At 53.9% G+C, this 10,779-nt stretch overlaps 1 protein-coding gene across 1 annotated transcript in view; it reads right to left on the reverse strand.

Annotated features, from left to right (window-relative positions):
* The window catches only part of P2RY2 (purinergic receptor P2Y2), a 10,096-nt gene extending 816 nt beyond the window's left edge, over positions 1 to 9,280 (reverse strand). Inside the window, exons 1-4 of the mRNA XM_006777972.2 lie at positions 8,697 to 9,280; positions 6,704 to 6,898; positions 5,753 to 6,029; positions 3 to 432 (exon numbers count right to left, since the gene is read on the reverse strand). Coding sequence (XP_006778035.1) covers positions 3 to 428 — 426 coding nt within the window. The 5' untranslated portion in view covers positions 429 to 432; positions 5,753 to 6,029; positions 6,704 to 6,898; positions 8,697 to 9,280. The remainder of the gene's footprint in view (positions 1 to 2; positions 433 to 5,752; positions 6,030 to 6,703; positions 6,899 to 8,696) is intronic.
* Positions 9,281 to 10,779: the final 1,499 nt, after the last annotated feature.

Genomic DNA, 10,779 nt, shown 5'->3' on the forward strand with positions numbered 1-10,779 from the left:
GGCTGCGAGCGCAGCGGGCGCAGGACCCCCAGGCAGCGGTGCACGCTGATGCAGGTGAGGAAGAGGATGCTGCAGTAAAGGTTGGTGTAGAAAAGGAACCGCACCAGCTTGCAGAGCACCGTGCTGAAGGGCCAGTGGTCGCCGCGGGCGTAGTAATAGACCAGCAGCGGCAGGGAGGCCGCGTACAGCGCGTCGGACACAGCCAGGTGGAACATGTAGGTGGTGGAGGCGTTCCAGGTCTTGAGGCGGCAGAGGAAGATGTAGAGCACGGCGACGTTCAGACACAGCCCGAGCACGCACACCACGCCGTAGGACACGGGCAGCAGCACGTACTTGAAGTCCTCGTTGAAGCGGCACTTGTAGACTAGTTCATCCCCATTCCACGTGTCATTGTTGGTGCCGTTCAAGAGGCCCGGGCCTGCGGCCATTGCCCTGAAGGAAAGGGGGCGGGGTGGGGAGAACAGCCATCAGGGTTTTGTCCAGGACTCATCCAAGAGGCCTGACACACCCACCTGACCAGGGATATGAGGGACCTCAAGTACTAAGCAGATTCCTTTGGTTAAGATCTGCCCAACCACGTTCAAGGCCTTCTGACCTGGCTTCCTGGAACCTCCCAGAGGGCCCAGAACCTCAGAACCCTGGAACCTCCCAGAGGGCCCAGAACCTCAGAACCCTGGAACCTTAAAAATGCATGAGAATGCATGAGATCCATAAATATCAGGATCATACAATTTTAAACTTGAGAACAGATATAGGTAAACTACACACTAACAGTCAAATCCAACCCAATAAAGCTTTATTGGAATACAGCATATCCATCTGTTTACAAAGAACTGAAGAGTTTCGACAAAGACCATCTGTTCTGCAAAATCTAAAATCCTTACCAACTGGCCTTTTATAAAAACAAAGTTTGGCAACTCTATTCTAGAACCTTAGGAGCACAGCATTCTAGATCTGGGATTCTGAACTCCTAGAATCGGAGGATTCCAGAGGGTATAATTTCAGATTCATGGACAGGGGCCCTTGAGGCCTATGGACTCCACCTCACACCCAGTGCCCCCTGCCTTCTGAAGCGTTTCTGGCCAATGGGCAGCCCATACCTTCCTGGGGGCATCAGAACAATCTTTCCTTTAGCTTATTCTTTGGCTCCCTAGGGAGGTTCTGGCCCAGTGCCTGGTATTTTGGTATTGAGGAAGTATTTCCAAGGGTCTCCCTCTTCAGTCACTCATTCATTCTCTCAGCAAATATTTTTTAGATACTTTCATGTTCTGGCACTTTCTGCATCTGCAAGCTGCTCTCTGGAGTGTGAGTCTACCAGATGGGGCAGTGACCCTCCTGAAGATTCCAGAGAAGTCTGGGGTGGGGATGGGAAGTCTGTGGACTTCATTTGTGAGTCAAATTCAGCTTCCTCCAGGCTTACCCAGCTTTCCTTCCACACTATCACTATTTTGAGGTTCCCCTACCTTGTCCCTAGTGGGTATATAACACACCCACAGGGCCTGACTGCCCAGTGAGCACCTGGAGAACAAGGTAGGCACCTTCCTCCTCTCCAATGTGATCAATAAGCTCTCTCACTCATCTGGGAGGCAGGAGACAGATATCCCAGAATGGAGGGTGACGATGTGCCCAAAGGCCCCAGAAGGCAGGCTGGAAATCCTAGCAGGAGTCCCTGGTGGACAGTTTGGGACAAACACAAAGAATAACTTTCTAGCCCAGCCAGTGTGGCTCAGTGGTTGAGCATCAATCCATGAACCAAGAGGTCACCAGCTCAATTCTGGGTCAGGGCACAGGCCCAGATTGTGGGCTTGATCCCCAGCAGGGGGTGCGCAGGAGGCAGCTGATTGATGATCCTCTCTCATCACTGATGTTTCTATCTCTCTCTCCCTCTCCCTTCCTCTCTCTAAAAATCAATAAAAACGTATTTTTAAAAAAGAATGATTTTCTAACAGTGAATGGGAAGAGGGGGCTGACTTTTTCAAACCATATTACTCTATGTGCTTTATAAATGTCACCTCGTCCCGTCCTTACAACATGCTTCTGGGAGCCAATAAAGAGACTGAGACACAAATCATTCAAGTTATGTGACCAAGGTCACAGGCTGCAATTCCTATCCGGGAATCGGAAGGTGCTATCAGCGGGAGGTAGTGAACTCTCTGCTATGAGGTTGTGCAAGCAGAGTCTTCAGGAAGGCTCGTGTCCTGCGTGTGGGGGTGTGTCTGGGAGGACACAGAGGGCAGATCAGGTGTGAGTCCTTCCTACCCTGATAATCTGGGGCTGTTCAATTCCCTTCATGTTGGACACTGGGGTCCTGAGAGGCTGGGACTTGGGGATTCTGTCAGGCCAGCGATTTCCACTCCTTTAGACCCGAAGCTTCACGCCCAGCCTGGCCTCTTAGCAGCAGTTCAAGGCCCTTGACGTTGAGGTTAGGGGGGCTGAGGACACAGGTGCCTCAGTTTCCCTTATTTCCCAATACTCCATTACTCCCCAACCCCAGAGCTTTCCTGTCTCCTGTTGTCAGCAAAGGTGCAACCAGGAGGAAGGGAGCCTATACTGGTGACCTCCCTCCCATGGTCATAGGTTCCTTCCTGAGGAGCCAGAGCAGATCCAGGATGAGGAGGCAGGGAGAAGCCTTTGTGGTACCAAGTTGAGAGGGAGCAGGGATGGAGGGGCTCTGGAAGGGCTAAACTGCGGGGGTCCCTCTTGCCTGGGGCCTGGACTCAGGACCTGGCATTAGAGCATTTCCTGCCTCCCACCCCTGCTCCAAGCAGCCCACTGTCGCCTCCACCTTGCCGTTGGAGCCACTGCATCAGCCTCTCTGCCTCCAGCCTCAGTCCTCCCCAATCCAGAGGGGTCTTTGTAAAAGACAAAGTCATTCCCCTGCTTGAAGCCCTCCATGGCTCCTGTCTGCTGTCAGGAGAAAGCCTTCCCGGCCTCACCAACCCCAACCGTCCTCTGTGACCTGCTGTTTCCTGAATGTGCCCAATACTTCTCCTCTCTCAGCCTTAGTTCATGTTGCTCCTTCAACCAGGAATCCACTCACACCTTCCATATCTACCTTTATCCTTCAGAGCAGCTAGCCCCAGTGATAACAAAGAACCTGGCCTCTGGAGTCAGACCTCCCAATTCCACTTCTTTTTTTTTTTTTTTAATATATTTTATTGGTTTTTTACAGAGCGGAAGGGAGAGAGATAGAGAGTTAGAAACATCGATGAGAGAGAAACATCGATCAGCTGCCTCCTGCACACCCCCACTGGGGATGTGCCCGCAACCCAGGCACATGCCCTTGACCGGAATCGAACCTGGGACCCTTCAGTCCGCAGGCCGACGCTCCATCCACCGAGCCAAACCGGTTTCGGCCCAATTCCACTTCTATAAAATGGGGTGATTATTGGAACCGCTGTGAGGATTAAGTGAGTAATCGGTATAAAATGTTTGGAGCAATGCTTGGCACACAGTAGGTATGCTGCGGTGTTATGAGCTTCAAGGCTCATCAGCTCAGATGTGGCCTTCTCTTGAAATCTTTGGGATGCTCTCTCAGGCCACTGGTGGAGGAGCAACAGGTCTTGACTGAAGGTAGGTGAGTGTGATGGGCCAGGGGAATGCTGATGAGCCTGAAGCTAGGGCCAGGCCTGGGACCTCGGAGGGGAGAGATCTGAGAGCTTTTTGGGAGAAAGGCTGGAGAGACTGGCCCAGAGGAAATCTGGATGGAGTTGGGCAGGAGAGAGAGGCAGACAAGAGGCCCGGCTCAGGGGTTGGGAGGAGGAGCAGGAGAGGGGAGAGGAGGGATTCAGTGTCAGACATGGTAAGTGTGGGGAGCCCTGAAGGGGTATGGTGGATATGGGCATGGGTGAAGGCTGGGGCCATCAGATCTGACACTTTGGGAGATGGGCTGGGAGTTGCTGGCTCGCAGAAGCTGCAGGAGGAGTGTGGAGGCCCAGGCATGAGGCTGAGGGCCTGTAGAAGGGCCACCAGCTTGGGGTGTCCAGCCCTGCCCCAGAACCTCAGTGGCATCAGCCATTTCCTGCCCTCCTGAGACTCGGACCTCTCACGGGCTGAATTCCCTGGCCTTGGAGAACTGCGGCCGTAAAACCTCCCTCATGAGGTCCTCTTCCCACTGGAGGTAGGGAGAGTGGTCCCTCCAGGACACCCAGTCCCACTCTGCTGCTTTAGCTCCAGCCCCAAGGCAGGTGTCTCCTCAGAGTCGGGCCAACATCCCATTGCTCTGCACAATGCTCTTGCTAATCACTTGTGGTGGAATCTCTGACACTAATGAGAGGGGTGGAGACTTCCTTAAGTTTCCAGTGAACCTAGGGAGCTGCCTTTTCCACCTGCTCTAAGATATCCCGGCCTCCTCCCTCCTGGGCCAGCTGGGGATTCCATTGCCATGGCCCCCATCCAGACTGACTCTGCCCACCCCCTCCCTCCGCAGGCTGGCTCACCAGCCTGTGATTACATCTTTCCTGCCTCCCCAGCCTTTGCTTACGGAGATAGCCAAGTCCCTGGCCCTGTCTTCTGCCTTTTCTGACCTCCGGTGCCCTTGGGGCCTCACTCCCTGTTCTCTTGGGACTGGCTTCTGCCTAACTTTGCCTAACACCACTCACCAGCCCCTCCATGTCCAGTTCTGGCTGGCCCTGCCCTGAAGAGCTCCTAGTCTGGAGGGAGCTATGAGCCGTGCAAGTGCCCTACCAGGCTTCCTTGCCTTTGTGCGTGCTGTTCTTTCTGTCTGGAAACTCACCCACATTGCACTCCATCCTGCCCATCCCTCAAGGTTCTTTTCAAATGTCACCTCATCTCTGAAGCTGTCCCCCTAACACTACCCCCAGGCATTCCTCATAGCCTGTTAGTAATTTGTCCGTCCACCTTCTACCGCAACACATTCCAGGTACTCCCAGAGGACTGGGACTATCTGATTCTTTTCTCTGTCCCTATCCAGCAAGAGGACTGATTTAACACGTTAGGCGCCCAGCCTGTTTTGTCTTCCGGACAGAAAGTATAGTGTCAGTCACCGGTGACTGACATGGGGCTAAATGTGTTAAAACAGGTATAACATGAATGAGATAATGAATGAATGAATGAATGAACGAACGAACGAATGATTAAAGCACAAAAGGCTATGGGAGCCCAGAGGAGGATGACTCTCCTTTCCCTTATTCCTCTGAGAGCCCCCAGAGGACAATGGCACTTAAAGATTTCTTGGCTGCTGACCCTGGGTGGCCAGGAGTCAACCCAGCTCTCCTGGGGCCCAGCCCACCTAAGGTTCCTGGACTGTCTCTCTTTCAAGAGTGCAGAGAAGGCCCTGCCCTTCTCTGGGCAGAGGGAGGGTACCTGGACCCACATATTCTGGAGATGGGTCAGCGTCTGAGCTAACCACATTCTTCTATTTCATCCACCTCTGGCTCAGATCCTAGGCCAGCCCGGGTCAGGAGCTCCTGATCCCGGAGCCCCATCCCCGCACTTTGTAAAGGTCAAGTCTGGGATGAGCAGCCTCTCCACACAGCATCTCAGTTTTATTCCCCACCCTCATTCCTCAGCAGATACTGCCACTGAGCTCCCTGTTCAAGGTCACACTGCCAGGAACTGGAAGAATTGGGCTTAATACCCAGGGCTGTCTGGCTCCAAAGCCTGCATTTATCACAGCCTGGGATGAGGGAGCAGGCAGGGATCCCTTTGATCTACCCCCGGTTCAGTGTACACACACACATGCACACACCTGCCCCAAACTCCAGTGGGCCCCGCCCTCGCACGTTCGTACCTGACCGGCCCCTGCTCTCGCTGTCAGGATGCTCAGTGCCCGCTCAGGTTCCTCACTCATGAATGCACAGGCTTGGACAGGGCTGCAGGGAACTCTGCAGGAAACAGGAAAAACAGGTCCCCCGCCTGGGGCCGCACCCAGCTTCCAGCATTTCTCAGGATAGGCAGTGTTGTGGGCTCCTGAGACACAGGGAGGTGGAGACAGTGTGGGCTCTGGATCATGGGAAGCCAGCCAGGCCCAGCCCTCCCGGGGCCACCTGCTCTGCTCCAACCTTGGCCTGAAAGAGGCAGAGAGGTGACCTGGTGTGCTGGTCCCAGTAGGGGTCTCCTCTACCCACCAGCCATCCACGCTCAGCTTACAGGCTCCAGGGATGGCGGTTCCCGGCCTCCTTCCCCAGGAGCCCCTTTTCACAGGAAGGTGGCTCTGCCAGAGAAGGTCTCCCCGTGTCCGGCAGAGCTGAGCTGAGCCTCTGAAGCCCCTTTCCTTGATTTTGGTTCTGTGCTTCAGCCCCACAGCAGGAAACAGTCAATACCCTCCTTGCCCGGTATGCACTTGACAGTACTGCAGCCAACCCAGTTTTGCTCAAGCTGAGTCTCTATCTGGAATATCCCTTTTCTCTCTAATCATTCCTCCATAGGTGTTATAAACACACATGAACATTCACAGGCATGGACACACCTAGATACACAGCTACACAGAGATGCATACAATCACACTGAGACGGACACGAAGTGCACACACACAGTCCTAGTCAGAGCCTGAAATAGCCTTTAGAAATCAGTGTGCCAAACTCCCATTTGGCAGAAGACATTGAGACTCAAGGCCTCACAGTAAGTCAGCGACGCAGACAAGATCAGAAGCCAGGCCTTCTGGGCTCTGGCCCTGGTTTTTATCTTGCCTGGGAGCCCCTCACACACACCAGGCACAGGGCTGCAGTGAGGGTGTGGTTACCTAGTAGACCCTCTGTGTGGACAGGTCCCAGCATCCATCAGAATCTCAGATACATCACAGGGGGGAAAGAACATCCCTTTTCTGTCGCTTTCATTTCTCCACAATGGGGAAGTGGGGTTCGAGATAGCCGAGGCCAGGTCCCCAGGCTGGGGTGCAGCACGAGCGTGGCGGAAAGTGGAGAGAGGAGATGGGAGGCTGCAGGAATAGGACGGAGTAAAGGCACTGGGAAATAAGCCTGGGCACTGTGTTCCTAGTGGGCCTTGCCCCAGGATCCCCAGGCTGACCTGGGCCAGTGGGCAGGTAGCTATGTGTCAATCTGCTCTGGAGTCTAGTGACAAGATGAAAGAACTTCACCTTTTCACCCGACTCCGCCCAGGTCACACCCTGTCTTCTCAGGAGAGGCCTTCACTCAACAGACTAAGGTGGAGCACAACTCTTTCTCAAAGCCACCCTCCGATTTCTGAGAAGGGTCTCCACCATCCATCTTTCCAGGCTTCAAACCTCTAATATGCCCTTGACAGCCTCTCTCTGTCCCACCCATGTGAAAACCATCACTCACCAGCTCCTGTCAGTTCAACCAGTACAGTGACTCAGGGATGGCATTTCCCCCACCTCCTGGCCTTAGGCCTGCATTTCTCCTCCACATTGTACCAACCCCCTCTCTGGGCCCCTTGCCTCTGCTCCTGCCCTCCTGGCCATCTTTTGTACGGCAGTCACAGGTCTTCTTAAAACATGAACCTGACCATATACTGTGGAGCTCAGAACCCTTCCATGGCTCCCTATTACCCTTACTATGTCCAAGCGCCTGAGCCTGACGCTCCAGGCCCTGCCAACCCTCCAGACCAGTGGTCGCCAACTGGTGGTCTGCGGACCACTGGTGGTCCGTGAGGTCCGAAAGGTTGGCGACCGCTGCTCCAGACAGCCCGGCCTCTCTGCCTCCGCCCTCATCTTCCCGTGCCAAGCACAGCAGAAGCAGTCTCATGGTCGATCTTTGCTCAGGAACACTTCCCTTAACTTCTCACAGTAATATAACCAGAGAGGAGTGCTTTCTCTGCCAACGTCCATCTTTGGTGGCTTCACAGATCCCTTCTCATTTAATCCCGAGGAGCTTAGAGAAGCAGAACAACCTCTCCAAGGTCACAAAGCTAGCAGATGGCAGAGCAGCCTGGTCTGTCTGACTTGAGGAGCTGTGCCCCTGACCACCACCTGCTTCCCTCCAAGGCCTAGGGTCTCCCCTCCAGGAAGCTCCCTGACTAGCCCTCAGTGAGCCCCATGGCTCTGCCTTCCTGGTCGGTTCTCTACCACAGGGAATGCCCTACAGGCAGGGCCCAGGATCTACTCTTCCTGGCACTTTCTAGGTGTGAAGCAGCCATGATGGTTTTTGTACCCATCTCACAATAACTAAGGCCAGAAAGTGCCAAGCCAAACATGCAGAATACCTGCCCCACTGACTTGGCTCTGCCTCTACCCACCCTGGGTCCCAGGCCAGTGCACCCAAGGCCGGGAGGAAGGGCTGGGCAATTCCCAGGCCAGCTGAGGAATTTCCAGGGTGGTTAGAAGACATTCCAGCTCTTCCACTAGGGTGGCTGTGGAATGTACCGCTCACCCAACCACCTAGCTGGCCCTGTCCAGACTGGAAGGGGATTGTGACCCATCACCATTCGGGAAACCTCTGCTGCCTGCTTCTGCTGTGAAGGGAAACAGAAGACCTGGGCCTGGAATATCATCGAAGGACAGGGGAGGGCCCCAGGCAGGTGGAAAATCCCAGTTCTGTCATTCTCAGCTGTGGGACCTGGACAAGTCTCCTCTTCACAACTAAAGTCTCAATCCCTTGCCATCTAAGAACAGTATCTTAGGAAGACAAGAGGGGCAGGAAACCCACAGGAATTTGGGGCACAGTAGCAAGGTCACAGATCAAGTTTCCCACACTGAAGGCCACCCTCAGGGGCCCCCAGCAGGAACTTGATCCCACCACATTTCTTCACTCACTCACCCTTTTACAGAGGTCGTCACGTTGATGCCTGTCCCTGTATAAGGCCCTTGGGATTCTAAGGTGGGTCACTGTCAAGGTTGGTGAAGAAGGGGTAGGTAGCACATGGGAGAAGACCCAGAAATAGGTAATGACAACTCAGGGTGATCAGGGCTGAAGAAAGCAGGGGCAACAGGGCTCAACCAGACAAGAGGACCCCTAATGGGAATGGGGAGGTGGTCAAGGAAGGCTTCCTGGAGGAGAGGACGCCTGACCTGTATTTTGGAAGGGGTCAGGTGAGTGAAGAGAGAAGAAGAGCAGAGTGAGCAAAAACCAGGGCAATAGATCACACAGTATGTTTGGGGAACTGTTAGTCATCCCTGCGGATTGAGGGGAGAAGAGAGGACAAGGCTGGGTTAGAAGACAGGGAGCACCTTGGAAGTCATTCTCTGTCCTCTCCCAAATCTCACCCACAGAGCTGAGGGCCAGTGGGCCCCAGCCTTGCCTGGAGTGTTTTCTACACCAGAAGCACTGGACTCATCTGGGGAAGTAGCTGAGGGGGTAACCTCAGATGTTATCGACAGGTGCAGTTGCAAAGTAAAACCTCCGCAGCCTCTCCAGGAAGCCCTTGTGCTCTGCAGCCCCCCTGGAGGCACTCTCCCTCTTGGGAGCCCTTAGAATCTTGGCTGTGGGGACCACATGTTGGGGTTGAGCTCAGAGCCTCTGAGTGTGTGGGTCTCAGAGCAGCCTGTCTGGTCCTCCCACCTCAGATCAGGTAACTGAGACTCCTTAAGAGTAAGGGCCTTACTCAAGGTCTGGTGTTCTAATTCTAGTATTTTCAGTGTGGAGTTGAGCACCTCCACCCTCACCCCAGGGCAGGACTCCAAACTACCTGTCCTACTACCACGGTCCAGCCTAGCCCCACCCAGCACAGGCTATAGAGATGCACTGCTAAGCTGAACTAGTTCAGAACCACAAGGCCCTGGACTTCACATCAACCTATCACAATCCAGATGCCTCCAGCCAGACTCAAGAGGCGAGAACCCTGGGTTCAGGCTCCAGCTTGGAACTGCCCATGCTGTGCAATCTCGGGCAAATTGGTTCCCCTCTCTGAGCCTTGTGTTCTTCAGTGGTCAATTGGGGACAGTCACCACCACACAAGACAGCTCACGAGGAATGACAGGTGGGTGCTCCATGGGGCTAGCGAATCATGCACTGTCCTGCTGTGAGGGCTGCATCTCCTGTCATGGCAGAGACACTGAAAGACTTCTCAGCAAGGGGCCCTCCTAGGTGATCCAGCAGAGGGGCCGTGGTCAGGACAGTCAGGGAAAGTTCCTGGAAAGGGCTGTGATCAGGTATGAAGAGAAGCAGAAAGAGTCCAGGTTGGAAGGAAAAAGGGAGAATGGAGCACCCAAAGAAGAAAATGGGACAAAGCTGTAGAATGGGATACAAGTGAGTCTGTGATTCTGAGACTGTCTCATTCCGAGTGCTTCCAGGATTCCGGGTTCATTGGTACTTACAGTCCAATTGCAAGAGTCTCTGGTTCTTGGAGTAAATGCTAAATGTTTCTTTAATTCTGTTACTTGTTGCTCTTGAGATTCTCAGAACCACAGCCGTCTGGACCCTCAGAACAACATAATCATGAGTCTTTTTCCCAGGAGCCAAAGTCTCAGCAAACACCTGCCAAGGCCCCCATGGGCCTGACCTCAGAGGGACCCTGCAAATCCAGACTCAGACCAGACTCAGCCAAGCCCTGAAGAGCTCCAGTCTGAATGGGAAGAAAGCTACAGACATGGATCAAGTCTACTGGGGTGACCACGTCATGACCAAAGGAAGCCCAGGGGCCATGGAGCTCATAGAGCCCCTAACCAGCCTTGTAAGTTGGCCAGGAAGAGCTTCCCAGAGGAGGGGTCATTTGAGCTGGGTCCTGATAGATGAGTAGGAGTTTATTAGGTGGATACAGACCTAGGAGAGCATTGAAGGCAGAAGGAAGAGCAGGTACAAAGACTCAGTGGTGTGATAGTGTGGACTGTTTGCCTAAAGCCAGGGGTCATGTGAGGCTGGAATGGAGGGACAGGTGACACAGAATGTGTATGTGCGAGGGGGA

Source organism: Myotis davidii, unplaced genomic scaffold (genome assembly GCF_000327345.1).
Source record: "Myotis davidii unplaced genomic scaffold, ASM32734v1 scaffold169, whole genome shotgun sequence".
Lineage (NCBI taxonomy): Eukaryota > Metazoa > Chordata > Mammalia > Chiroptera > Vespertilionidae > Myotis > Myotis davidii.